This window comes from Numida meleagris, chromosome 4 (genome assembly GCF_002078875.1).
Source record: "Numida meleagris isolate 19003 breed g44 Domestic line chromosome 4, NumMel1.0, whole genome shotgun sequence".
In the NCBI taxonomy this organism is placed as follows: domain Eukaryota; kingdom Metazoa; phylum Chordata; class Aves; order Galliformes; family Numididae; genus Numida; species Numida meleagris.
The window spans coordinates 71,487,397-71,515,004 of NC_034412.1; the positions used below are offsets into that span (position 1 = coordinate 71,487,397).

The following is a 27,608-nucleotide window of genomic DNA, read 5'->3' on the forward strand; positions in this document are numbered from 1 at the left end:
TGTTCCTGCCCCGCCCCTCGCCCCCTCCCCCCGCGGAGGGTGACGGGCGCTTCCTCGCCCGGAGCCGCCGTCTTGCAGCCGTCGCCTGGCCGCGGGCCTGCTGCCGCCCACTCCGGTCTCGGGACCCGGGCCTCCCGCCGCCCCTCCGTCCTCCCGCCGCCTCGGCTCCTCGCTTCGACCTCCCCCTCCCGGGCCCGGCCATGGCGGACTTCGACGAGATCTACGAGGAGGAGGAGGATGAGGAGCGGGCGCTGGAGGAGCAGCTCCTCAAGTATTCTCCCGACCCGGTGGTGGTGCGCGGTTCCGGCCATGTCACCGTGTAAGGGCCGCGCCGGGGCCTGCGCGCTGGGGGCTGGGGCCGGAACGGGAGGCCGGGACGGGCCGGGGGCAGGCGGGGGACGGGCCGCGGGCTGGGGCGGGCCGCGGACGGCGGCCGGAGCTGCTGCCGCTGCCTCGGTGCTGCTGCCCCGCTGCAGGGCTGGGCCCAGTGGGGGTCGCCCGGGGCTCGCAGGTGAGCGGGGAGCTGCTGGGAGGCGAGGAGGATGCGGGGCTGTGAGTAAGGGAGGAATGCAAAGTGCGGATCCGGAGCGGTGAGGTGTCAGGAAGTCAGGTGCGTGGGGCTGTGGGAACAGGAACGCGCTGCGGGGGCTGTCCGTGCGCCCGCTGCCCACCCGCGGTCACGTGGGGCCGCCCCGAGGGCTCTCGGGGGACAGGAGGAGTCCCTGGGACCCATGGGTACGTCTGCAGTCGTGTTCGGTTGCGATGGGTGCACGTGGTTTCGCTTTGGCTGACACGGGAGTTGCTGCGAGTTTTGGTTTGCAAATATCCCTGGCGCTGACGCTGTGAGTTGGTGTGGGGTTGCTCAATAATTAAACAGGTGAGGGTGACTTTCCTCCGGTTGGTTCCATCAGGCTCACCCTGCTGAAGCATAGAGTTGTCAGCTGTGATGTATGGCTTCAGATACTGAAATAACACCCCAGAGACAAAGCACTGCACTGCAAACTTTATGTAAATGTTTGCGTGTGTATATAAATACATTAAAAAATGTATATTTTAACTGTTCAGCAGGACTAGCCTTGCAGCAGAAGCATCAAAGTTGAAGGTGTTGTGTTCTACTACTCTGACTCCCATGACCTCTGCTGATTTCCAGATGCTGACCTGCCAGAAATCTGGGTTTAACTTTGGAATAGTTTGGTGGCGCTTTGATTCATCACCGCTATAATTGATTGATATTATGAAATGCTGACAACGAGGTGGTGCAGTTTGCCAGCTGGCTATAAACAGGAAACAAGATGTGATAGACGGAGAGGTTTGGAAGCCTGGGAGGGTGTGGAGTGGGCAGGAGGCTGTGAAGCCCTCAGAAGGAACAAACATAGCCAAAATATTCAGTGTATGACTTTGTATTTCAGTCTATTGTGATCAGGAAGTTTTTGTCATCCAGTGACTGTTTGCCTTCTGTAAAAATAAGCTGGTAGCCTTAACCATTTTCTGGCGAGCAGATGAAGAATGGTTGTCTTATTGAGAAATGGAAATGTATCAAGAACTGAATTCAGGCAAACACTGGTTTCTTCTCCAGTACACGAAGGCAAGTTGTGCAAGATCCGTTAATAAAACCTTGAGGAAGCTTGCATACCGTGTCTGTAACTGGTATGGACTTTGCGGTTGAAGGATAGCTGCCTCATTAATTGTTTATTAATGGTCACTAGCTCATTATAACTAGTATCTTCCTCAAAATTTTAGTTCTTTTACTTCTGGATGAGTAATGAAATGTGAGCATGGACTTCCAAAATTAGGTGGTTGGATCTTAATCTACTTTGTTTATTGTACTGGGCACATGAACAGTTCCCCAAAAAGTGGCTAACACTATTACCTTTCTACAGCCTATAACATTTTTCTTAGTGATTGAAAAGCTTATTACTAGAAGTTAGATCACTGTCAGGACACGCACTTGTTGAATTTATGAAATAGGTCGAAGTGTACATATTGAAGTAGTGTGTCTTGCCTGGTATAAAAGCATGTATGTGCTTTGAAGGCCTGGCAAAAAAAAAAAAAAGAGTGATTAAATAACACAAATACTGGATTGATCTGTCTCTGGCTCTGCTGTTTAAAGAGATGCTGACTGCTTTTGCTATGTGTGTATTTAAATAGAAGCTCTTTTTTTTCATTGTCTTCTGTCATATCCTCTCTGATCTTCTATAGGAGTCATAATGTTTTGTTTGAAATATGTCATTTCCATGACTACAGATAAATGTCAGAAAGGCATTTATTATTACTTGATTTCATCCAACAGACAATGGAAATGTGTGAGAGTCCTTTCTAAGCAGAGTAGTTAAAGAGAGTCAAAAGAATTCAGGTAAATATTATCCAGATAAAATGTACAAAGGCCTTGCCTTTCCAGAATTTTGGGGCTTTTGTTTGATGCTAAGAGTAATCATCTTAAAACTCACAATTTGGAGCATGCTGCACACAATTTTATATTTAAAAAAAAACAACATTGTTTTTTAAATATTCAGGTAAGCCATTTTCATTACCAGAAAAATTTAGGCATCTTGGTACTCAGTAGTAGTATTTGAAGTGGTCTTTGGTTTCTTGAGGTGATCTCTTCTACTGGCAAGAACCTTGAAAGCTGAGAAAATACAATGTTATTTACATTATTTAACTGAATTGAAAAACCCAGGGTGTTTCACACTTTTTCTTTTCTGAAATCTTGTTAGGGTGGAAGGAAGGATTCAGGATGAGTTTGAAATAATTAAGAGAATATTTGTGATAAGTGTTGTCTTACTGTATTTTCAGTGACTTTTTCTGGGTTTCCCTTTTCCTTGACCAGCTGAAACATGCATGCCATTTCCCAGGCTGTACTAGCTAGTAAGGTTGTGGTTAGTTGTCTTGTGCTGTGCCAGACTGTCAGAGAGCTGTTGTGATGTGCTGGTGAATGCCTTTCTGCGCTGTGCATCTTAGTGCATCTTGTGTTGATGCAAGATAACTGTTTGGGGCATCATGGCAGTGGAAAACCCTCAAAAATACATTTTCACGGGAGTGAGAAAGAGGGTAATGGAAGAATCATGCATGGGAGAGCATTAAGGTTTGTGGAATATGTGAGTATTTTGTAAGAGTTGTGAACATGTGGAACTAAGTAGCCTAAAAAGGACCTGTGGGTACTGGTGGATGGCAAGCTGGACATGAGCCAGCAATGTGCCCTCGCAGCCCAGAAAGCCGGCTGTGTCCTGGGCTGCATCAGAGGGAGTGTGGCCAGCAGGTCAAGGGAGGTGATCCTGCCCCTCTGCTCTGGGCTGGTGGGACCTCTCCTGGAGTACTGTGTCTAGATGTGGAGTCCTCAATACAGGAGAGGCATAGTCCTGTTGGAGAGTGTCCAGAGGACAGCCACAAAAATGATCCAAGGGATGGAACACCTCCCCTGTGAGGTGCTTTTCAGCCTGGAGAAGAGAAGGCTCTGGGGTGACCTGATAGTGGCCTTTCGGTATCTAAAGGGGAGCTATGGAAAGAATGGGATAGACTCTTTAGCAGGGTCTGTTGTGATAGGACAAGGGGAAATGGTTTCAAACTAAAAGGGGGGGGAGATGTAGACTGAATATAAGGAAGAATTTTCTACAATAAGGGTAGTGAAGCAGTGGAACGGGTTGCCCAGAGGTATGGATGCCCCATCCTTAGAGACATTCAAGCTCAGGCTGGACAGGGCTCTAAGCAACCTGATCTAGCTGTGTAGGTGTCTCTGTTCATTGCAGGGCAGTTGGACTAGATGACCTTTAAGGGTCCCTTCCAACTTGAATGGTTCTATGATTCTGTGATAGTTGAGAAGAATGCAAAAAATGGTTTAGTGTCTCAATAAGAGATGACAAAGAGGTGGAAGATAGTGTCTATCGGTTTTATGTGTTAGGAAGATCAGAGCTGCAGCCTGAGAAAAGGTTGTGTGTTGGCTGAGTCCTATACTGTGATTTTTATCCTTTGAAGATTCCACCTCTCACCATTTCTTTCTCCCCACTGTACACAAGGAGGAACTCAGCTGAGCCTTTCAAGCAGAGACATGTTCAGGAAACACTTTTTCAGGTTCCAGGAAGGTTAAAGGATGTGCTTATGCATGAGGTGAGCGTGGATATGTTGAAAACATGGAGGACTTGATGTGAAATAAGGGCGGGCTTAGAGCAAGCAGAGGAGTGTATGCCTGAGAGTGGGGCGCTGTACAAAAGACATCTAGTGCTACATGAGGACAGCTGTCTCAGGAAATGCAGCTCCAGAATTTTTTTTCAAGTGTTTGATTTTAAGACAGTTTTTGCTGCTTTTTCCAGAGCTCCTGTATCATTACAGTGAATCTGTAGCAGTGTTATGTGAAGTTCCTTATCTGTTAATTTCCAAATTACAGCCTGCAGTCAACAGTGATAACATTAGGATCATATCATTTACTCACCAAAGCATTTGAAGTATGGAGTCATTGTTTTTTACCACCTACATGTGGCAACTGTAAAATAGAAAGCTCAGAATGCCACTGGTATCTGGTTAGCTTTGATGTTTCAGTTTAGCTACCCCAACATACATTGAACATTGCCACAAATCTTGAATACTGAAGTTTAGTCTCGTTTGCTTGTAGCTTTACAAAAGTGCAGCTGTATTGGTCAGAAGTTTCCATGCTAGAAGGCTGCTTTTGTAGGAATTCACAGTCGCACTGAGGCAGTGTGACTGTTTCCAGACAGTTGTGTTTGAAGATGTCAGTATTTAAATACTTCTGGATTGTGCATTTACAAAAAAGCCCTGTTTCTGTTCTGCTGATTTCCCAGCTAAACTTCAGCATGAGGCTGCAATTATGTTGTTTTGTGATTTCACTGGGAACAGGGAGACTTCCTTGGGCTTTTGTTTTACCTGCTCATGCCTCAGGGTAAAGACTTTCCTTAGCATTGCAGGTAGAGGAACAGCTGAAATTCTCACATCTCTTGGTGTTGGCCTCACTTCAATTTGAGTAACAAGAATTGCTTTGGATGGAATTATCCTTACAGCTGGCCACTCCTCTATTGTTTGAGTTCATATTTAATCTTTTCTGGGTGTTGAAGTATCAGGTACATGAAGATTGTTTTGTGATTCATTCTTTGAAGATGAGTTATTTTAGAGAGAGCCTGTCTCTGTTGATTGGATGGACTTATTATGTAGTAGAGCAGTGTTACCAGGCTTGGCTGCATATGAAATATGTGTGGATACGTGAGATTTTTTCAGCACTTGGTTTCACCTTCAGCCTACTGGCAATTTTAAGTAGCTTGACTGATAGGGCATGACACTTCAGACATAACCTTTGCCTGGGTACTAGGTTTCACTCAAGATTCTGGGGAAGTGTGGAACGTCTTCCTGTCATGGTGTATTCCACAGAATTTTCAGTTGTGGAGTTGTATTTCCAATAAGAACTTGAGTGTATGTGTGTGTGTATGTTTTGCATTGAAGTGGTAAACTTGCCTTACATTTATCTAGTTAAGTTTCAATTTGTTAATTCCTCAGTTTTGAGGGATTTGTAGGAATTGCAGAGCTGCCATTCTACTTAAAATATTCCACTGTGTTAAGTGACTCAGGTGTAAGTAAGGTACTGTCTACTGTCAGTGTCACGAATATGACTTATTTAACTTCTGAAGAACGGATGTAGGAATTACCTATGGCATCAAATCAATAAGCCATCTATCCTGGCATGCTTTTGCAAACTGTGGCAATGGACATTGCTGCTTAGAGGCTGCGTGAAACCCTAGCTGTTCCTGGCATCTATTTGCCCTGTAATCTCTGGCATCTGCAGCGGTGTAGGGGTGATGTATGCTTTAACTTTTTTTTCCTTTAGTGCTTGTTTGAATAGGAACTTGTCTAATCTGTTTTAAAATCTGTTGGCACAGTCTGCCTCTATAATGTCAAGTGAAAATAAACCTAGAAGTTTGCTACTTGAAGTTTAAAGAAGCTCTTTCCTTATCTGTTTATAACCAGTCTCCTGCCAGCTTCAGCCCTCTGTTGTGGGATTTGATGATTAACAATTAATCATTCACCTTAACCACTCCCTTCCTGAATCTTTGTACTTTGATCCTATAACCCCCTCAGCCTTCTGTTTTCCATGTTAATGTCAGCCTCATGGTCTCATACGGCACCTGTTTTACTCCCTTAATTATATCAGTCTTCCTTCTCTCTGCTTTCTCTCTAGTCCAAGGTCTCCATGAGACGCGGATGCCAGAAATGCAATCAGAACTGAACATGTGGGCATACAAGGGTTTTATGGAGAGTCAAAATGATGCCCTATGTTGTGTTCTTTATTGTCTAGCTAATGGGTCCTAGTCTTTCCTTGCCGATTCTGATGGCTGATGCTTTTGAGCTGATGTTTCAAGGGAATCATGCCTTGAGAGCTGTAGCTGCCAAACTGAGTTGAGCATCATGTAAGTGTAGTTTAGGTTAGCTTTTCCAAGATTCTGTTCTGCTGATTTAAGTTCACGTGCCACTTTTTGTCCATTTGGTTTTGTGAGGTCTGTCTGCAGTGCCTCTCCATTGGTGCATCACTTAACTGCCCATTTACTACTTGGACATTGTTCTCCATTGGCAAGCAGAGTGTTCAGTTTAGTAAGAAAAAGATTGCCTTCGGAATACCTAGCTGCTTAATGAATGTATTCTCAAATAGTTTCTTTAAAATAGTCAACTATGGGGGCTCAAGCAAGCTTGAGCACAACTGAGCTGTGTAATTGGTCTTGCTGTCAATATTGAAGTCTTCAGTAGTTTAATTTCTGATTTGATTTATAGTATCTAATGGTAAGGCTGCATTGGTTTGTATTCAGGAAGTTGTTAATTGCAAATTAAATTTTGACCTGAGTGGTGTTTTCCAAATTAGTAGGCTGTCATACAGTTTTATCACCTTTTTCAGGCTGGATAGTCCCTAAGCTATAACCCCGACTGGATGCCAGAAAGCATTCATGTTTTCTTTGAGATGTATCCATACATGAACCCTGCCAGCCAACTGTAGGATAGAAAACAGACTTTTCAGTCTTTTTATTTTTTGAAGTCAAGTTGAAACTCATCATCTTGAGATCTTCTGCGACTTAGAACAGCCAGTAATTCTAGTCCATTTCAAACTTTTTCATAGTTTTCTATTCTCAATTGATATGGATGTTTGTTTGTTTCAGAACTTTAAAAGAGCCTGTAGGTTGGGTGAATTTCAGATTGTGTATTTCTGCCTGTTAGGATAGTGTTAGTAATTATCTTTAGGAAATATTTTTTCCTTAAATTGATGCTGTTCTCAGAGTTCGTATCAGGTGCTCATAGCTTGTGTCATAGGTTGGGGTTATGTACGATTCTGGTATGAACATCATTTTGTTTTTTCAGGTTTGGACTAAGCAACAAATTTGAAGCAGAATTTCCTTCATCTTTAACTGGAAAGGTGAGTATCTGTGAATAAAAAAAATTAGAATTTGATTTAAGACCTTTGCTGTTAAAAAAAGCAAAAGCTTAAGTTGTGGTCCATGCAAAGAGTAATAAATCACTCTGTTGTGGTAATAGCTAGTTTGCTTTTTCTTGTAGGTTGCACCCGAAGAATTTAAAGCCAGCATCAGTAGAGTTAACAGTTGTCTTAAGAAGAACCTTCCAGTTAATGTACGATGGCTACTTTGTGGATGCCTTTGCTGCTGCTGCACTTTAGGTTGTAGTATGTGGCCAGTTATCTGCCTCAGTAAAAGAGTAAGTTGAACTATTCTTATTTTTGGTAGTCAGAATTGTATTGTTTTTTTCACTTGTTTCTCATATCCCATTTTTTTCTCTTTTCAACTTTAATAAGGTATACTAACGCTTACTTAGATGAGTTTGATTTCATACATTTTGATCTCAGTTGTCTGTCATACCACTTAAAATAGACACCAGTCAGAATGCTGAGCTTACAACTCAGTGACTTGTAGTTTAGCACAGCATCTCTGCTAAAGCAACATACTGTACAGCACTTACTGTTATAGTAATAACTCTGAACATACATTTTTAATAGCTTATTTGTGATTCTCTGTTGGGGGTTATCAGATTTGGGCAGCAATTGATTGACTGTTGTGAAGAGTATGTGCGGAGTTTCTAGTTTCTGTGACCTAATATGCTTTCTTTTATAAATGATTTTTTTAAAGATGTTTTATTTCCTTCCAAGCTGTAGATGAGTAAGATTTTTTTTTCTTGCATCAACAACTAGAAATCAGTGTTTTGTCCATGACACCTAGTATATCGTTCACAGCAGAAGCTCCTTGCCTGTGCCTGATTTTTCACCTCCCTTATCCCATTGCAAGTAATTTTGCAACCCTCCTCATCTCTTCTGTCCTCACGTGTAAAAATTGTGGCTAATCCTTTTTCACTTATTTGCAAGAAGTCTCTATGCCTCAGCATCCTCTTCTTATTTTGGTGTTGTTAATCTTTCCAGTTCATGGTGACACTTGTGTGTATTCCATCTTGTGTAATACCAATTAATGCTGCAAATCATTGTACTGTAGACTGAGCACTATTGTGCTTTTCTCTACTAAAGTCCTAATTTTACATGGTCATTAAATCAGTGTTCTGAAGTTGACAGTGATTGTATGCTTCTGCAGTATGAGTTTATAATTTGCTCATCTTTTCAATGTTGATCAAGCATTTGCAGATGGGAGACTTCTGCACAAATGCACACCTGCTCAAGCAAGTGACGTTGCTAAAACCAGAAGTTGGGCAAGCTGCTTTTGTAGTTTTAAGTATTGGTAGTACCATTATATGCTGTAAAAGCTATATCTGAATGCCTGAAACCCCCAGGTACTGAAAGAAAACAAACAAACAAAAGAATAGAGCATAATAAAACCAGTACACATTTCTTTTGTTGTCTAATTTTTTGTGTAAATCTTAACAAGTATTCTCTTGGAGGGATTACTTAAAACTAGTTTTAACTGTGTGCAGAATAACCTGCTGGTAATATTGGAGTCCATGAAAATATACAATTGTTGTCAGTTTTAGTTATTTCAAGCCCTTGGTTTTATACCTTTAAGCTGTTATGAACTAGAGAGTCTCCTGTAGGATGACTGTATATCCATATCCTGAAAGTCTGCTGCAAGAGATCAGCTGATTACTTCAACAGATAGATTGGTGACCTAACCAGTTTGCAGAGATGACTATCTTTTCTGTTCCAGGTCTAGCTCTATTCATTAAAACATGAGGGAAATTTACATCTCTAATGTCCATGTTTAACTTTCAAGGGAGAAATCTTCTGGTGTTCTTAAGTTTGATCTGTCTTCTCATGTAATGTGCTGTTGTAGTGGAATGTAACCTGGTGGTACAAAGTAATGTTGCTTTTGGGGGGAGGAGGCTGATATCTCTTAATCCAGTACTAAAAGTCACTAGTAATCAACTTCTTAATGCACTGTTTAATGGAGTAAGAAAAAAGGTAAGGGATCATAGCATCTGGGGCCAGGAAACAAAGTTTCAATTGGAGTAAAGAGGTTCTGTGTAGGAACCTAGTGAAGGGACAGAGGAGTGCTTCAGTTGAAGTTAGCTTAGGATGGGAGTTATGGTAAGCTTTCTTCCAGAAGGATAAATCTGGAAAAAATGTGTGGATGCTCTGTTCAGAAGAAGTTATTTAAGGAACTTCACATGTTTTCCTGTGCTGAAGATGAGTGATTCACGCTGGTCTTAAATGCTTAAACCCTGATGAAATTAAAGGTAGGACTTAGCTTCCTGTACATTGTGTTGTGCCTTTGTGAGTGGCATAGTAGTACTAGACATTATGCTCACATCCTTTTCAATAGCACTGAATACGTGTGTTTAGGCAGTTTGATTATTGCCCCAGAATTAAAATGCTTTCAGTCAGATTTTGTGGCAACATCATTTGTCTATATCGGCAACATGGTGTATAGATGTCTGCTTAGAGGGTTATCATCTATCAGGTGTAGAACCCAGAACTCAGTTGGGTGAGTTGATGACTATAATATAGAGGAGAATTAATTAACTGAAAAGCACAGGAATGCTTTCCCAAATTGAAACTCTTAATCCTGGAGCTGGCTGAGAAAGACTTGATGAAATGAAAACTGCACTTTCAGAGTTTTGAAGTCACAGTAATTCTCTTATTTTTTTTTCTTACTGCTCACATTATCTTTTTGAATTCTAATATGTGAGTGCTGTCACAAATGTAAATTGATTTGAAGCTACACACTTAGAATGATTGTCCGTATAATGGGAATAGATGCTTATTTTTGTGCATTTGTGTGAAAATTAAGTTATGGATTTGTCTTGTTAAATCAGCAAGTCCTTCAAACTAGGAATTTTTTAAATCACAGGCATTAGCAAGCTTGATTGTTAATGATATCACTTTAATATATTTCCATATAATGAAAGCTTTCCCTTCACTGTTTTTTTTTCTTTTCATTACTTTGTTCAATGTAGGTTCTGGAAGTCTTTGTACAGTATTGTTTCTTTTCTTCTTTTGCAGTGAGGTATTAGAGAAAAAGCGTGGTACTCTTCAGCATTAGAATAAATGTTTAATTTGATTTAGTATCATTGCATCTTTCCTTTAATGTGGTCTTGATTGGATTTAGATGAATAAAAGCTGCAAGAAAATTGCAGGAAGTACAGTTCCTTATTTGTGGATGTAGATCGTTGATGATCTTCAGCAGTTATACGCAGATTGTACCATCCTTCCTGGGACAAGTTCCAGCTTGTACAGATGGGACATTAAGTCTTTGAGATTTTGGTCTTAAATAAAAAGAATGACATAGCAAGTTATAATTCAAAAATCCCTATGGGCTGAGGTGCCCATTTTAAGCCACTTCTTTGAATTAATTGGCACTCATTTTTGGTATTAACTAAGTGCTGTTGTTCTCGACGTGTAAATGGGGTAAATAATTTCAACAGAAACAGTAACAATGAAAGCTATGATAAAATTACCATGCCATTCTTAATAGCTAGTATTCTGCGTGTAAATTGCATGTTTCAGAAGGTTCATAGGCAATCTCTTAAAATGAGTAGAATGAGATATTTAAGAGCAATCTGTACTAATACTTGCAAGAGCTGCTTGTTTGTTTTTGAGTTCAAACAAAGCTGATGAGTGCTGCTTAAACCCTGTTATTAATTGTCACTTACATAGCAATTTACATCTTCAGAGTGCTGTATAAACATAAGCTAATTACAACTTCCAAACTGCTGATTAAATTAAACATGCAGTAGAGAAGCAGGATTGAATTTATGGGTGATAGTGATAAAGCATATTAGTTTGGTTTATTGCTGCTACAAATTTCATTTGTTTTCAAAATTGAAGAAAAAAAAATATTTTCTTCTCTGCATATGTGCCAGGAACTTGACACTGGAGATGCTCTGATATGGTAATATTTTTCCAAACAGTTTCAAGAGACAGTTATATAAAACAAAAGGTACTGCTTTTATTTATATATTTAAAATCTCTTTTCTTATAAGCTTCCATTGTAATTTAATTTGGAAGATTCTTGAAAATTGTAATTTTTTTTGTTTATTCTAACCAGAAAACATGCAAAATCTATATTGGGTCTAGTCATCTTAGTGAAACTTTTTTAAAGAAGAATTTGTGTGTACCGAATATACAGTTTTTCAAATCGTCTCCTTCTTAATATTGATTCTGAAGGATGAGACAGCTCTTCTACAAAGAGAAGACTGTGGGAGACCATAAGTCTTCTACTGTACCAAATGTATGTGGAAAGTGACTAGTTACTGTTCATTTTGTTCGCTGTAAACTTATTTTTCAAATTTGGAATAACAATGATAATGATGGAAAACATTTTTAATGTAGTAAAAATATATTTTTTTCCAAATGGATTGCTTATCTTACAGGATCAGCATACCTGGGATTCTGTGATCTTCTGGTTCAGTCCTAGAGAGGCACGATGCTAGAGACTGTTCCTTTCAGAGGGATCTTCAGCGGGTGTGCTGGTGAATAGCTGGATTTTGCAGGGCCTTTTTAAGTTGTTTTGCTGCTTTGTGCTGCCTTTCATGTAGCTTCTCTTCTGTTCTTCGTCCCTGCCCTTAGATAATCCTAACAGCAGGAAACAAAGGCTTCCTATTAATGTATGAAACCTGGGAGTGTTCCTATGAATTGGAGCTTTGTAATTTGTACTCATAGGAAGGTCCGTGGTGGATGTTGGTTCTGTATTGTGTAGCAATTCCTAGGCATTATCAGAATGCTCCAGACACTATGGGTGGTTTGGAGGTTATGAAAACTTACTAATATAGATGTCAGCTCTTCCCTGCCAGCTGGCTTCAAGTGAATGGGAATGTTTCTGGGCACAGCTTCATTTCCTAATACAGCTGTAACCTGAGATCATTGAGTTTCTCCACCTACGCTGGCCTTGAACTATATTCCGTAGCGTGTTACTAGATACTTTGGAAATAAATGATCAAGATCCAAACTAACATCTTTGTAATCTTGAAAGGAGAGATGGAGGTAGAATTTTAATCTGCACTCAGTTTATAATTTCTCACAGTAGACAACACCAGATTAGTTATCTGGTAGATTCTGTTCTGTTCTCATCCCTGGTATAGTCAATTCTACCTTCCACGTTCCGTGCGGCCCTTTATGTGAGGATGTCCTTCAACAGGAGGTGAATGCTTTCGTCGTGCCCAGAACTGAATCTATTTGGAGGGAAGGAGATTTGTGGGTTTTGTTTCCTTATAATGACAGATTCTGAGCTGGAATTTCATCTTGGTATGAAAGAGTTAAAAGTCTTTATTTACCAATTCAAGTTTGGGGTAACAATATTAGTTATCATTTTGATGCTTCAGGGATTGAATCGATGTATGTCCAGGAAATGTGTTTTTCCACATCACTGTTAGGCCTTCTCAAGGGAATAATGCTAGTTTTGCCAAGGTCAAGATTTTCCCCTACAAGGCTTATCCATAGCAGGAAGTTTCCCCCAGAAATGCTGTGTTTGTTTCCAGATATTCTTCGATCTGTGTAGTATGAGTTTCATTCACTTTCTTGCACGGATGCTGCTGTGGCTTCTGATACGAGCACACTTAAGCTTGACTTTGGAAAGAAGTATCCTAGCTGCTGAGAGGAAAGGTGATGCAAGATGCACTTACGTAGTCTAACAGACACCTTTTCAAACACCTAAAAAGATACTTGTAGTTCAGTTATGTGTTTTGATTACAACATTGATATTTTCACACCACTAATATAGGACTTAAAATTATTTAGACTTCTTTCATGGTCCACACATTATGAGCTCTACAGAAGGCATTTTAGTACTAGGAGTAACACGCTGTGTGGCAACGCTACCCATGGTATCAAGACCTCTTTCATCTAAGCTCTGCCTACGTTATGTTTTCACATTTCTTACACAAATATGAATAATCAATACTTGGTATTGCCTGAGTGCAACTATATACCCACACTTCAATGTGTGTTTTTTCAAACTCTTTATGAAAGAATTAAATCTCTGAAAGCATTTGTTTATGAGAGAGGTAATTTAGGGATGTTCTGGCTTGTTGCAAGTGAGCATACAGCTGTGTGACTTAGTTGACTTCTAACTTTATAGTTCACTATTTGGGGTGATAAGTAAATTACTTGGGTTTTAATTTTGTAGCCCAGTAGATCTTTATCTGGGAAAACTAACAGGGATTCCTTCTTCCATCATTTTTCTCTTCGAATGAAAAGAGATAGTAGAGTTCAGAGTTCTGATAGGATTCTCCACTTGTTTTCCATGGGATATAATTGAAGTTTGGGCTGTATGACAAACAAACAAACAAAAAAAGCTTCTTGAATTGGACTCCTTGTATTTTGAAATATGAGCGTGAAGTATGGTTTTTTTTTTTCAAAGCAATATTCAAGATTATTAATCCTTGATTGTGGTAGAGTTTTATATTTGAAAATCTCCACGTGCAGCTTATGGGACTAGTGTTGCACTGCATTTGCATAAACGGTGGAAGTTTTCAGATTCAGATCAAATGCATGTAAAGGGAGATTCTTCTGCTGTTTCCAGACAACTATGAATAAAATTGGTAATGATGAATTTTGTTGTTACTGTCTGCATTGTTTCTCTACTTAAAGGGAGTTACTCAAATGAGCACAACTTTGGGTATCACATGAGACCTTTTGTTTAATATTATGCTAGTCATTCAGTGATCTACAGCACGAGGTGGGGGAGCTTTGGCTCATTCACTAGTACTGTTTGATGCAACATGTATGTTCCAGGTCAGGCACTGCAATGAGTCTTGTCTGTACAGCCTCGCAGTCCAGATCGTAACTGCATCTGGAACTGCAATCTAAATTAACTAGACACTGCAGAAACATAAGAGAGAGCTTGTGCAGTTGATAGTACAGGTAGAACTTTATTTGTAATAATTACTGCCTTCTTTTTGTGTGAAAAGTTCATAGTTAGTCTTCCTGATATTTTTCATGTTCAGTGCAAAACTGTCTAATGGAGTGTACCAAGAATTGGTAAACATGCATTCTGATTTGGGCTTTTTTGGTAGTCTGAAATTCCCAAGGATACAGTCATACATTAACATCTTTTAAACCTCTTTAAAGTCATTTTATAGAAATTCTTCCATGAAAGATTGCATCTAGATCGAAGAGATCTATGTCACAAAATTGTGTAGATAACATTAAACACTATCTGCTTTTTTACAGAGCATGTTACAAAGTATACTTTCATATCATTGGTGTACTAAAAACTGTATTTGAATTGCAGTTTCAGCTTTGCTCAAATATTAATGTGTTTTCTAGGAAAAATGTAAAAGCTGGATAGTGTTAAATCTTTCGAATAAGCGAGTCTCTCTTCCACTTAATTTGTGCTTTTGTTGTGGCTAACAAATAATTTGCTGTATAGGTTTTTCTGTACACCATTGACAGAATATATAAGCTTGTCATCCTAGTGCGCTGGAAATGCTACACTCAAATCAAGTGTTCCTTTCTGGTTTTGTATATCCTCACCTGCTCCTCACTGTAAATCACTGAGATGTCAAGAGCAGTGATTAATTAAGCTGCACGTGCAAGTGCTTTTTTTCACCTGTCAAGTAGGAAGAAAACTTACTATAGTGAATTGTGTGATGCTGCTTAATTCATTTCTTTTTTATTCCAGGCTCTGAGATTTGCAGAAATAATTTACAGTCTGATTTTCATTAACATTTTAGTATATATAATGTGGTGTGATTTGGGAGTTGTGAATATCCCAAGTTCTACTACAGGAGGAGTTGGATGTACATCTCTGGGAACAGAAATGATCACAGTCACAAGGCTGTGTGTTTTTTTATCTAATGCTGTTCGAATGATTTTAAACTGGCTCCCTTTTTAAGACAACCAATTAATACTACATAACTACCTATCAGTTTCTTATTTATGTGTATGCATGGTAATATATTTGTAATTTTATTGGAATTTGAAAAGCTTAGATGTTTTTCACAGTCTTTTGAGCAAACAATGAAATTAAATTGTATAGTGATCTTAATCTATTATTAAGAGGTCCCGGCGAGGAAGATTACAAGGTAGATTCAGGTTTTGAATCGGTTTTGCCATTGGTTTAGCAGCGGGTGGGCAGGCAGATGCCTGCTCAGAGTAGAACCTATTGCCATTTTTCACCATTGATAGAGTAGCCTTTCAGAGTCAATGAGCTCTGTCAATGTGAGCTTGTCAAGGCTACAACTTCATAGACCTGAGAGGCGGTTTGAGAGGTCAGCCCTTTTCAGGTTTGCTGTGATGCAAATGAACTTTAATGCTTAAACAACTATTGGAATTTTTATGTCTGCTCCTTGTTCTTTTTTCTTCACAAAGTCATTGACGAGACATTCAGTGCTTTTTAAATTGGAAGTTGCATTGTGCTAAAGACCTAGTACAGATTTACGGAGGGCTGAAAGCAGTTAGATCATGTTCTTTTCATGGTGCGATTAGAATCAAATCGATTTCCCTACAGCCTTCAGCATTCAGATGGCAATTTTAACAAAGCTTGGGGGCTAGACAAGGGACAAAACGACTGAACTGAATGTTAATTACACTCTGCAGCCTTATTTTCTTTTGATTTGGAGCTGACTGGCAACTAAATTAACAAAAGTGTGACCATAACTGCTGCCCTATTTTCATTTAAAAGGAGAGCAGACTCTAAAAGGCTATCTTTACAAAGAAACAAGTGAGGTCTACTGATTATTGTTAAAGGGCACTGTCTTTAAAAACATAATAATAACAATAACCCCCAAAACGCTCAATTCCAAACTGAAATGATAAATTAGTCGCTGGCACATCCACCTTTGGATAATTCCTTGACTTATGCTTTTTAAAATACAGAGTAATAAAAATTCAGTTTAATGAGTATTTATGGATGGCAGTGATCTAATTTTTAATCACGTGACCGCAGTTCATGCTTAGACATGTTTCCCCGTATCCACTACAATATTATGCCAGAGAGTAACCGGAGTCTTAAAAGCTAAAAGTGTTAGTATTTGATGGGAAATGAGTAATTTGTTGTCTGATTTTTATTTTGTTCAGACATTCTTGTTTGCCAGGACTGCATTTAGCTTGATTTGTTAAGGTTCATTTACAGTATTTGTATTTTGTAGTAATAGCAGCAAGATGCTTTCTCATCCCTTCCCCTCACCCCTCTGTGCCTTGTAAGGAAGCTGCAGCTGCACTAAGTTGCATTTGATCCTTGTCATTGCTCCGTCCTTTTGCACCTGCAGCTCTGTTGGTCTCATCTTAACACCTGGCACCATGAATTATCCTCTATTTATTCATAGTCAGTAGCAAATCCCATTTAGAGCTAAGCAGTATATATTCTGGCAGGCAAATGACCATAAATGTCAGAATGTATTTCTCAAATGTAAATACAACAGAATAATTATATTCAAAATGCTGTGGAACTTTACAGTGGATAAAGTCTTTTAATGCTTGTGTGTGTGGTTTGAAAAAGCTGTGAAGAAACAGATTTCAGAATTCTCTATCTGAAGTGTCAAGTGTGGAAAAGACAGGCATTCAAACTTGGCTTTAGAATCCTAAATACTGGGTTTGCTCTTTATATAAATCATAGGTTTTCTAACGTTGGCTTCTGTAAGTTACTGAAACTTCTTGCATTTTGGATTCGCTCCCTAAAACCTGAGTGTAAATGTAACGGCTCCTTTTGTGTTTGCTCAGATAGACTACTGCATGTTTGTGCTCAATCTGTGACAGTGCAAAATACTGTTTGCAACTTCTGTCTGCTTAAATGCTGACCTTCTAAGAAGCGGTGTTTAGGCCGCTGGTACTACTGAGCCATGTTCCTGCATTTATACATAGATAACACTAAAGTTTCTGTAATAGGTTTTGAAGCTGTAACTGCTAGGAAGGTGTACATATGTGAACTGTTTTTGTTCCAAAATGGTTATAGTTTTCTACGCTGCTTTGACAACAGTTAGTTGGGTGTCATAAAAAGCAATTTTCTGCACTGCTTACTTTTTAAAACCAGGGAAGTTTTGGTAGTGCTGCAGACCACCCTGTACTCAGTCACTGTCCTGTACTTCTCTCCTTTTCATACAAAAGCAGCTGCAAAACAAAGTTTTTCTAGAACCACTCAAGAGTAAAATTCTTTCTCATTTGTCTTCCAGACACGAAGATCGATTGAGAAGTTATTAGAATGGGAAAACAATAGGTTATACCACAAGGTGAGTGCCGCAGGGAGCAGCTTCGTACTGTTGGAGTTTGAATTGCACAGTATGGAAACAGATGCTTTTGTTGAACGAAAAATATGAAAGGTGGACAAATGGGCCAGTCTGTGTGCTGCAATAAAATACAGCTCATTTTTCTTCTTTTTCTTTCCTCCTTGTCTAGCTGTGCTTGCATTGGAGACTAAGCAAAAGGAAATGTGAAACGAATAACATGATGGAATATGTAAGTTAAAGGGCTGTTTTGTGAGTTTCTCTATTAAATGATCATTTATTTTGCTTCTGATCTTATTCTTTTCGTGATTATTAATCAGTAAAGGTGTCAGGAGCTTAATCGCCTGAGTGCAAGGATTTTCTACGGTTCACAGATGCATGGTTTCATGTGCAGGACTGATTTATAAAGTTATGAATGACTTGAAAACAAGGCTTCACTGTGTTCTAAAAAATAATAAATTAATTGCCAAGATAAAATAGCTCGAACATGTGCTGATGGAGTGTGAAATTTTAGATGCTGTATAAAGAATAATCACAACTTTGGTTACGCAGCAAGTCAGATATGGCTGTTTTATATGATGCTAATCAAGTCTAAAAGTATGGAAGAAGACCTTTCAACTAAGCTGTTGGAGCTTAAGAAACCTTTAGCCTTTTTGGATTTTAACTTCCCCTTACCTCAAATGTCTTGAAAGTATCTTTATCTCAAATTGACATCACTAAAATATTTTTAAGTTTAGTCTTTAAAAATAAAACTCTGGTCTTTGGCTGAGACCCCACAAGCCCTTGTAAGAAATGCACAGTGAAAACTTAGACGCAGTTTAAAATGAATAATGTCCTAAGTGGGATTTCAGTTTTAGCTGGGAGTGTTCTTGCTCATTCTTGATGCTGTTTGTATTTCCATTTTGAAAATCTCTTGGAGATGGAGAGTACTAAAGAGGGAGAAGTTAAGCTGCTAAAATGTAAGATTTATTAGAATTTGCAAAATTTCATTTAACCCTCTAGGAAGTAGGTGACAGGAGGGGTTAACTTTTTAAGAATAAAGACTAATCTTTGAGAAATATCTACTGTATTAGTTTTAACTTATCTGTGATCTTTCGTTGTATGATACTTTGTCTATTCTTTGAAATAATAAAGCTATCAGGCATGTAAAATTGATTTTAAACCTGATTAAATAGTAGGAAATTATATTAACCTTTTCCTTTTAGCCTTTCCTATTTTCCTGTTTCTACATTAGATCTGATTTCTAGCCTGAAACATAAAAGATTTTTAAATTCCTTTTTTCTTTTGCAGAATAGCCCTACTCAGTTGACTGAATAAGCAGATATTTTGTATCACCTTTTCTACAAAACTTGTTAATTTAGATAAATTTGCATAAAGTAAACTTCACAAAGTAAATTTGAGTTTCTCTTTAATTAAGAATTTTACCTCGCTGATTTATTTTTCTAAAGAAAAACTTTGTTCCATCCAGTGTTTTGCAGATTCAATTTAAAAAGAACAACAAGACAACAACATATACAATGATAGTTTTTAAATACTGTGGCTCTGCAGAATTTTAAGATGATCCTTCACTATGTTAAATACAATTTAAAATGACTTGAACTATTTGTGTTAATAATATGTAAGAATGGATGTAGAGCTTTTTGGGGTGATGGTCTAAGATTTTATTTTCAGTTTGTAAAACGTCTAATATGCAATCTATGGATATATTTAATCAGATTTTTAAAATGTGCTTATATCATTTCCTCAGTTTCAGTTAACTAACTTGCTAGTCTCTTTAAAAATCCTACCCTTAATGTTGTAGTTCTGATTTAATTAAATTTTTTTTTCAAAACAAGTGCTTTAAATTAGGCTTCTATACGCAAAATATGCTGCCTCATTCATCTCACATTCTACACCCACTGTTGGAGATGCTAAATTGTATAAGGTGGTCATGCTCCCTTGGCATAAATACAAACTCCTAGCTTTTCTTCTTGCTCTCTTTTTAAACTTTGACTGAATATCAGAAGCCCTGGTAGCTCTCCAGCATCCAGTGGTCAACTCACGTCAGCAGTCAGTGGATTTTGAGCAGCTTGCATTGCCTCAGAATATCAAACCATTTGAGTCGTTCCAAAATTATTTATATACCATTCATTTTTCAAAAGTGTTGGCCTCATAAGTCATAGCAGAGACATTTTTTCTTTTCTTGTGTTCAGTACGCAATTGGATGGAAGTGTTTATACCCTAAGCAGCCGAATTCTATTGTTCTTTACAATAAAAAAAGTTTAGAAATTCTTTAACTCTACAGAAGGGCCAGCTCTCCTTACAAGTAAATAAAATCTTTAGTTATATTACCAAGTGGGTTTATTTTTCACAAGTAGAGCCATCATGCTCTTTGGTGGTCTCATGACTGTATCTCTGAAGAATGAAAATGCACATTTGAAGATTTTCTTGAAGCTTTCTATTTAAATATAAAACAAGATAACTACTTGAATTGTGTTCTTGAGCTTACAGTAGTGGGTCTGTGTAGCTAAAATTTGTATGGGGACCTGAAGCATAATCATACAGAAACATTAGTTAAGTTTCCTGTTAACGACTTGCAGGTTTGTTTGATATGCAAATTTTTCAGTAGTCCATACAAATTTCTATACGAGTTCTGAAGTGTAAATTTGTTTTTAGAATCCTTTACTGAGTGGAAACAATTTCAAAGAGAATTGCATATGTAATTGAAAATGAACGTTGCATTTTTGGTTCTTCCAGATTATGATGTGTTCAGTATTAGCAGACAAAGTTTTTTGTTTCCTCTTGGTTCATTACCAGTTATGGTTTTCTTCCTCCAGAACATTCTGTTTAACATGATTTTTGTACCTGGTGAAAGTATTATTACCTGATGGACTTCAAAATAAAACCAAACCAAAACAAGAAAATAAGTGAATTATCACTGTGATAAATAATAGGATTGCTACCATCATCTAATATTAGTTTTTTCTTCTTTTGTAGGTCATCCTTATAGAATTTTTACCAAAGACACCGATTTTTCGACCAGATTAGCATTTGATTTGTTTCTAGAGACTTATTCAAGTATGTTGTCTTTCCAATGGTGCCTTGCTTGGTGCTCTCCTGGTGGTGACATAGCATTGGTTCTACAGACTCTTGTGGTGTTTCCATTCTTTTGTTGTTGTTTGTTCATTTGTTTTAATAAGAGCATGTTCTAAGTGCATTTGGTCAAATTCTGCAAAGTCATTTCATGCAAATGTTAACTACTACTTAAGTTATTACTTTTACTACTTCTGTTTGTAATGTATCTTGATTTTCAGAGTCTTTTATGTGTGCGCGTGTGTGTACATATATGTATTACTATAAATACACAGCTGAAAATGTTCTACAAGTGAGCAGGTATTTTTTTTACCCCCAAATGACAAAACTGATTGATTGTACATTGTGTAAGTCCTTTTAATTATTAGTTCATGTGCTGAAATGCCATCAAAGATCTACCTAAACTTTTGTCAGTGACTAGTCAGTTGTAAATATTTTCATTTCTTTTTGGATATTGGCTAGCTTCTTCCAACAAAAGAGGGAGATAAAGTTCCTTTTGAAATTGTGCTTTTTGGAACCCATATGCCATTGCATTAGTAGGAGTCTGTGCTTTTCATGAAGAAGTCCTGTCAGCTGGTTCTGAAGAAGTTCTAAACTTAGAAGTAAAAGAAAAAGCAAAGTAGAATTATTTTACTCAGATTAGAAAATCACTGAGAGAATTGCATGCATCTGATTAGTAGAATTCAAGATTTCGACAATATATTAGTATATAAACCAATATGTTATATTGGTTTATAATGTAGCAGTTTTAATTCAGGCTAATGCCATGTATCATTTTATTTATGTTGTTTACCAATACAGTATGCAGGGGTGCAGAAGGAATTGTTTTACTAAAAATTTTTGTCCAAGCAGACCTTTCAGGGTTGTATTTTTATTTTTTTAATTTCAAGCCACATAAGCAGAAGAAAGTTATTGGACAAATCTTGAACAGTCCAATTCTGGATACAACTGCAGATGCCATGTATCAGAAGTAATGAAAGCAAGGTATGCTGGTCAGCAGTGTAAATTTGTGTTATATAATGATTTACTGCACCCTTGCTTCTGCTCGTTCTCTGCTTTTGGTTTACAAAGCTTACTTTCTGCACAGTAAAAAGTTTTTAAACTGGATATACGATGTATGCTTGGGTCAGGCCAGTTGTATTTTATTTCTTCTGCTTCTATCTTAGTTGTACATATCTTCACACATAGCTTTTCTAAATTGCTACTCAGTCATATTTTAAAGTTTGCTTTATGTATCTAAAATTACTGTACATGAACATTAATGTAAGCTATGAATATCTTCCTTGTACAGTTGTGGTAGCAAGCAATAATGTGAATATATGAAAAACAGATATACTCTGCTTAATATTTGTATGAATGAGAAGTTGATACCACTACAAGAGTAATTTTCTCTTTTTAATCTTTTAAATACAAGTTTTATTTCAAGGTAATATATTACAGGTACCTTGATGCTGTGAACTATTTTTCTATGTCTTCAAAATATTTATTCTCTGTATAATATTCTCTAGTGAGTATTATGTTCCTAAATGTTTGATAGTGGGAGTGGTCTAGAAAGTTTTGTTTTCTTAAATTCATACCCTCTGTATCAGCTCCCCAAAACCATCCATTGCTCAGCTTTTCTGTGTGAATTCCTGCTGTTTACTTTGAAAGTAGCTCAGCTATGCTTTTCATACAAGCCTACAAGTGTTTCTTTGATTTGACTGAACGTGATTTTTTTAATTAACAAGTATCACTTTTGTGCTGTCTCGATCTTCTGGGGCCCACGATGGTTTCTCTCCAAAGACACTAGTTACAATGTTTATGTCTATTTTTATTTTAAATCAGTTACAGCCTCTTCTTTAATACAAATGTGGTCTGCAGCACTCCTTGCACCCAGAAGTATTGTTGTAATCTTGGACTAATTTCAGCCTGTGAAGGAGGATGGAAGCTTAAAGTTGATGGCAGCTGAGGTTCTGGAGGTTGGGAGGTGCAGGGATGAGGTTGGAAATGAACTGAAATAATAACTAGTGTTAAATATTGGTGACCAGAAATACGCATTGATTTCTTGAAGTCTCAGTTTTCAATAAAATGAATATTGACTATGCCATGCCTAGATTTTATTATGAACATTCTCAGTTGACAGTGCAGGCAGATTTATTGCGTGGATGCAGATTTTTACTGGTAGTTCTTCAGTTCAGAGGGATAGATTGGCAGTGGCTTGTAATATACTTATAGCAGAACTGCTCTGGGTGCCAACTAATGACCTTAGTTTACTCCCCAAGCTTCCCGTACTACGTTCTGTGACACCACGACTACCTTGCCAAACCTTCCGGTTTTTAAAGCTAATTTGGGTGTGATACTGTGCTGAAACAAGCACAGTGGATGCAGTCTGACTTAAAGATTTACAGAGAACAACTTGTTAGTAAAAAAAAAAAAAAAAAAAACCACATAAGCAGTAGTGCTTTCTAAGAACGCATCTATTTCAGGTGCACCTGCTGTTAGGTATTTCTGTATTTTCCCTGTGACTTACTCTCTGAGAGTTCTATTTATAAAGGGTCCAAAGTAGGGCTTTGAGCAAGTAAAAGCCTAAATTCCACAGTAAGGCCAGTAGACTAGTTGCCTTTTAAAACATTTCTTATCTTATTAGTACCTCTGAGCATACTACCCAGAAAACTTGAAAAAGTGCATTTATATATAGATGAGTTTCTCTCAAAAGCATTACTCCCTGTTGAGGTAGTACTCTTGTCTAGTAAGAATGTTACCAAGCATGTTAACATGATCCCTTTCAATTCAATAATTACAGTAACAAAAATTGAACTGAGGAATAACTTCCATCAATCACCTGCTTAAAGCCTGCAGCAGTCAACAGGATTTTTCTTTGATGTGGTTTCTAAAATATTTAAATGTTGTTATTTTGTATGCTGGTAAGAATACATATATTAACTTGTTTTTGTCCAATTGACCAGGGATGAAATTGCAATTGTTTGAGCAGGTCAGAAGCTATAGTAGGACTTGTAAAACATAGGCTGTTCTTTGCTAAAATAATTATTACCTTAGACTAACCTATTCAGCTTCTAGTAACTCAGCAATTCCTACAAATCTTATCTATTCCCAATTTCCTTGAATAGTGAAATTTAGATAGTTACTTTATTAATCATTTAACAAATGATTGTTGCTAATTACGTCTGTTTCACCTTTAGCCTGAATAACTGCTGGTAGAGGCATCATTGACTCCCTGTGAAAGCTAATTATTGTTTGTAGGAATAGAGGCCTTCAGCGAGTCAGTAAAGAGTTATTCTGTAACATAATCAAAACAGATTATTTTTATTCTTTTAGTGATAGCTAGAAATAAGTTTTGAGGCAGAAGAGCTTTCTTTCTGACCCTCTGTAAGAATTCTGTAGAGTTTCTCTTGTTAAATAATTAATTATAACGTGAGGTTTAAACTGGGATTAGCAAATGTCACCAGAAATTAAAATGTTTGGAAATAAGTTATGTTGTGTAGTAGTTTTAATACACTGTGTATGCAAATCCAAGAACATCCATAGCAAATCTAAAATCTCCTATGATGTACAAAACCAGGTAAAGTATATTATAAGAACTTAGTTACAGTACTTAGACATAAGCTAAAATCAGGAAATTCATTTGTTAAATGATACTTCTTTGTAACTCTTAAGACCATGTGCTGAAAAAATACATATTCTTTCTGAGTTACATGCTTACTTAAGTCAGTTTTCATTTTTCTAAAAGTCATTATCTAGCCCTGAAGGTTGTAGGGGAGAGCTTTAAAATGCAGTCTGTAACTGCTCAGAAGGCAGAAGCCAAAGGGAAAGAGCTTGCCTTCATTCCCTCCTCCCAGCCCCCATCCCAGAGTCTTAATTTTAAATCAGTCCCCTTGTTTTGGAGCCCTAGCTTATGGTTTTTGAGCAGCTGGCAATAATGCAAATTGTCCACCAAAAAAAAACACCCACCATTTGAATTCTGAATAATTTAGAGATCACTTTAATTGAAGAGGCAAAGGACTTGTTAAGCAAAGAAAATCCCTGGTTCTTTTAAGTTCTTTAAGCGCTGCTGTTGGGTAATTCAAAGAAGGATGATGATGACCCTACATTAGGTCAAAATCTTGATGGTTTTATGTAAAGGAAATGCTCAATTAGAGAGGTCTCAGAGCCCCACGTGTCTGGATTCACAGTAGTGACTTATTAACGAAGGGTAGGAGTAGCTGGCTAGTTTTGTATCCATGACTAAAGTCATTTATGTCGCTCTTCAGCTACCTTGCTTGCAAAAATAAAGCATTTTAGAAATACAGTCTGTATTTGTCACCACTAATTTGCTGTAATTTCTGTGCTGCTTCTTCCTAAAGCCACACTGCATTTCCGTTACAAACAACTGAGTGTAATGGTGGTTATAATGCCTTTAATAGCCATATTGTGGGTAGAAACATTAACTACTCAGGGACTAATAGGGAATATGAAAATGGAGTTTATGAGCTGAATGCCTATCTGCATGAAGGCTTACTTGCAAACGGCACCCTGGAAAACTTCTGATTGTATTATGCATGACCATTGTGAATGTTACCAATATGCGGCAATGAGAGCTCTATTTACCCTGTATTGTTAGGCTGCTGAATGTCAAAGTATGTTGAATAAGGATAAATGAATTTTTTGTTTTGCTGATCTGGACAGAGTGATTCTTTCTAATGGTGCTACCTTCTTCGTTCTTGTGTTTGTTCTTTGTATGAAGTTCTCTCTTCAGGCTGGATGAATCAGGAGGTGCTGGTAAAGAGAGAACTGTATAACTCCTAGGGAAGTAGAAACATTTCAAGGGGAGAAATACCCTAAAACAGATGCTTTCATTGCAACAACAACAGCAACAACAAGTCCTGTATTTGTTCTTCATTAGTTACAGCTATCCAGGTTGTTTTGCTGGTAACAGTACTTTTAGTTCATTAATTTTTTAAACTTATTTCACAATGGTGTTTCAGTCAGCGTGGGCTGAATTAGAAATTATTTTTGCAAATTTTTAAGAAGGAGTCCTTGTATGAAACTTTGTTTCTTGACGCTTGTTCTGATGTGTGCATCTCCACCGCATAACACTTGGATAATACATCTTTTATTAACTAAATGTTATTGCATTTATTTAAAATCATTCTGCTTCAATTAGCTCATTAATATTTCATTAAGATTTATTATCTTGAAAGAGATTCATAAATGCTTGACTCTCAAAAATACAACAGATTGTTAGGAGAAATTTAATGAGAGGAAACAAATTAGGAGAAGAAACACACACAAGAGATTGAACTCGAGGTTTAGGTTTGAGATTCTTTGTGTGTACTGGAAAACAGTTTTTAACCATATGAAATGGTATTACTTAACGAAAGTTAAGTAAAGGCAAGCAGTCCATTTCGATAATTACATGGAGTGTTTTCATTTCTATTGTAGTTTTAACAAGTGTGCTATTATGCAGATAGAGAGATAAGCATACTTCATAACTCAGCATCTTTTAGTTTAAAATAACCAGACCAAAAAGGAATCACTGATGAGAGCTGCACAGTGAGTACAGACCAGTCTTTTCCTAGACTGGGGACTGTAATGCATGGCTAATTGTTTCCAAAGAAAATTCTTGACTTGCCCAGACAGCTCCTGTCATGTGACAGTATCTCTGAGGGCCAGAAGTGGCATCCAGTTAGGATAGCTTAAGTTCAGGTAAGTGAAAGAGACCTTTGTTGTTAGTTTTTAGTTTTATGGAGAAGGGAACCATTAACAAATGCTCGTTTTTGGAGGGCAGATCTCACAAGCTTTGTTGAAACGTGCTTTTTTTCCTCATTTACATCATTGATAGTTACTTTGCCTCATGGTGAAAACTAGACTTAGTAATTAGCTGAAGACTTTTTTCTGTTGCAGTGCTTTAGGTTTCTGAATCCATTTTTTAAGATCACGCTTAGAAATTAAACAAAACAAAGGTCAGGTATCCAGATGCAATATAACTGGTATTTTTAGTGGCTCTGTTTAAGCTGATTTAATTGTACCAATGCACACGTCTCACTCATCAACTGTAAATATCTCTCTCTGCTCCTCTGTGCTTGCAACAGGCTTTCTAACTTGTTAGGAAATTCAGTGTATTAATTATTTTCCCAATGAGTGGTTTGGTTCGGTGAGGTAGCGAGGAATGCAGAGCAGTTAGAGATATTGAAAGTGTAACTTGATTCTTGTTTCTGTAGGAGACTGAATATGGCAGAGAGATTATGAAACTAATTCCAAACATAAAAAGAACAACAAGCTAGAAAATGGTGCCTAAATGTTGTGTGCTAAATTAGCCCAATGTAATTCATTTTGCTTGAAAAGTTTGCGGACTGTCTATGCTTAGGAAGAACTTCTTAAAAGCAAAAAGCAGTAACAGAAAGCAAGTCGCTTAAATGTTAGCTTTCGAGATGGCAAACGTTAAAAACAAGTATTTTTCATCTATGCTAAAAATCTGTTTGAAGCAGAAAATGCATAAGCAATAATTTAACATGGAACTGGATATTTAAAAGCTGCTATTTATATGCACTTGATGATTATGCCTGCAGAGGGTTCCCTCTAATGAAGAGTTTAGGAAGATAGGGTTGCTGTGATTTTTTGCTATTGTAACATTCCTCTTCAAATACTTTAAGTCTGGATGAGAGTCTGGAAGTTCAGAGGCCAGCACTGTGTTCACAGGGCGTGGGGCTTTGGAGAGAGAAGATAGGAAGAAAGGGACTTCTTTTTAAGGCTGCACAATTGTAAATACACATATTTAAGAATATTTAACCACGACTGCTAAATTACTGAAGTTAATCTATTGTTGAATTATAGAATATTATTTAATACATCAGCGTTGTTTTTCCTGACCTGACCCAGAATTGGAATGGACTCCGATATGATTTTTTTAAAAGCATTTCTTAAGTTGTATGTATTACAGACTAATAAAATGTTTGTTAACCTGTCTA

General features: G+C 37.7%; 1 protein-coding gene across 1 annotated transcript; it reads left to right on the forward strand.

Moving 5' to 3' along the window:
* CHIC2 (cysteine rich hydrophobic domain 2) lies at positions 1-27,608 on the forward strand. Its single transcript, XM_021394446.1, has 6 exons — positions 1-319; positions 7,342-7,396; positions 7,537-7,692; positions 17,542-17,598; positions 17,765-17,824; positions 20,569-27,608. Exons 1-6 carry the CDS (start codon positions 201-203, stop codon positions 20,617-20,619), a joined length of 498 nt encoding a protein of 165 aa, XP_021250121.1. The 5' UTR covers positions 1-200; the 3' UTR covers positions 20,620-27,608.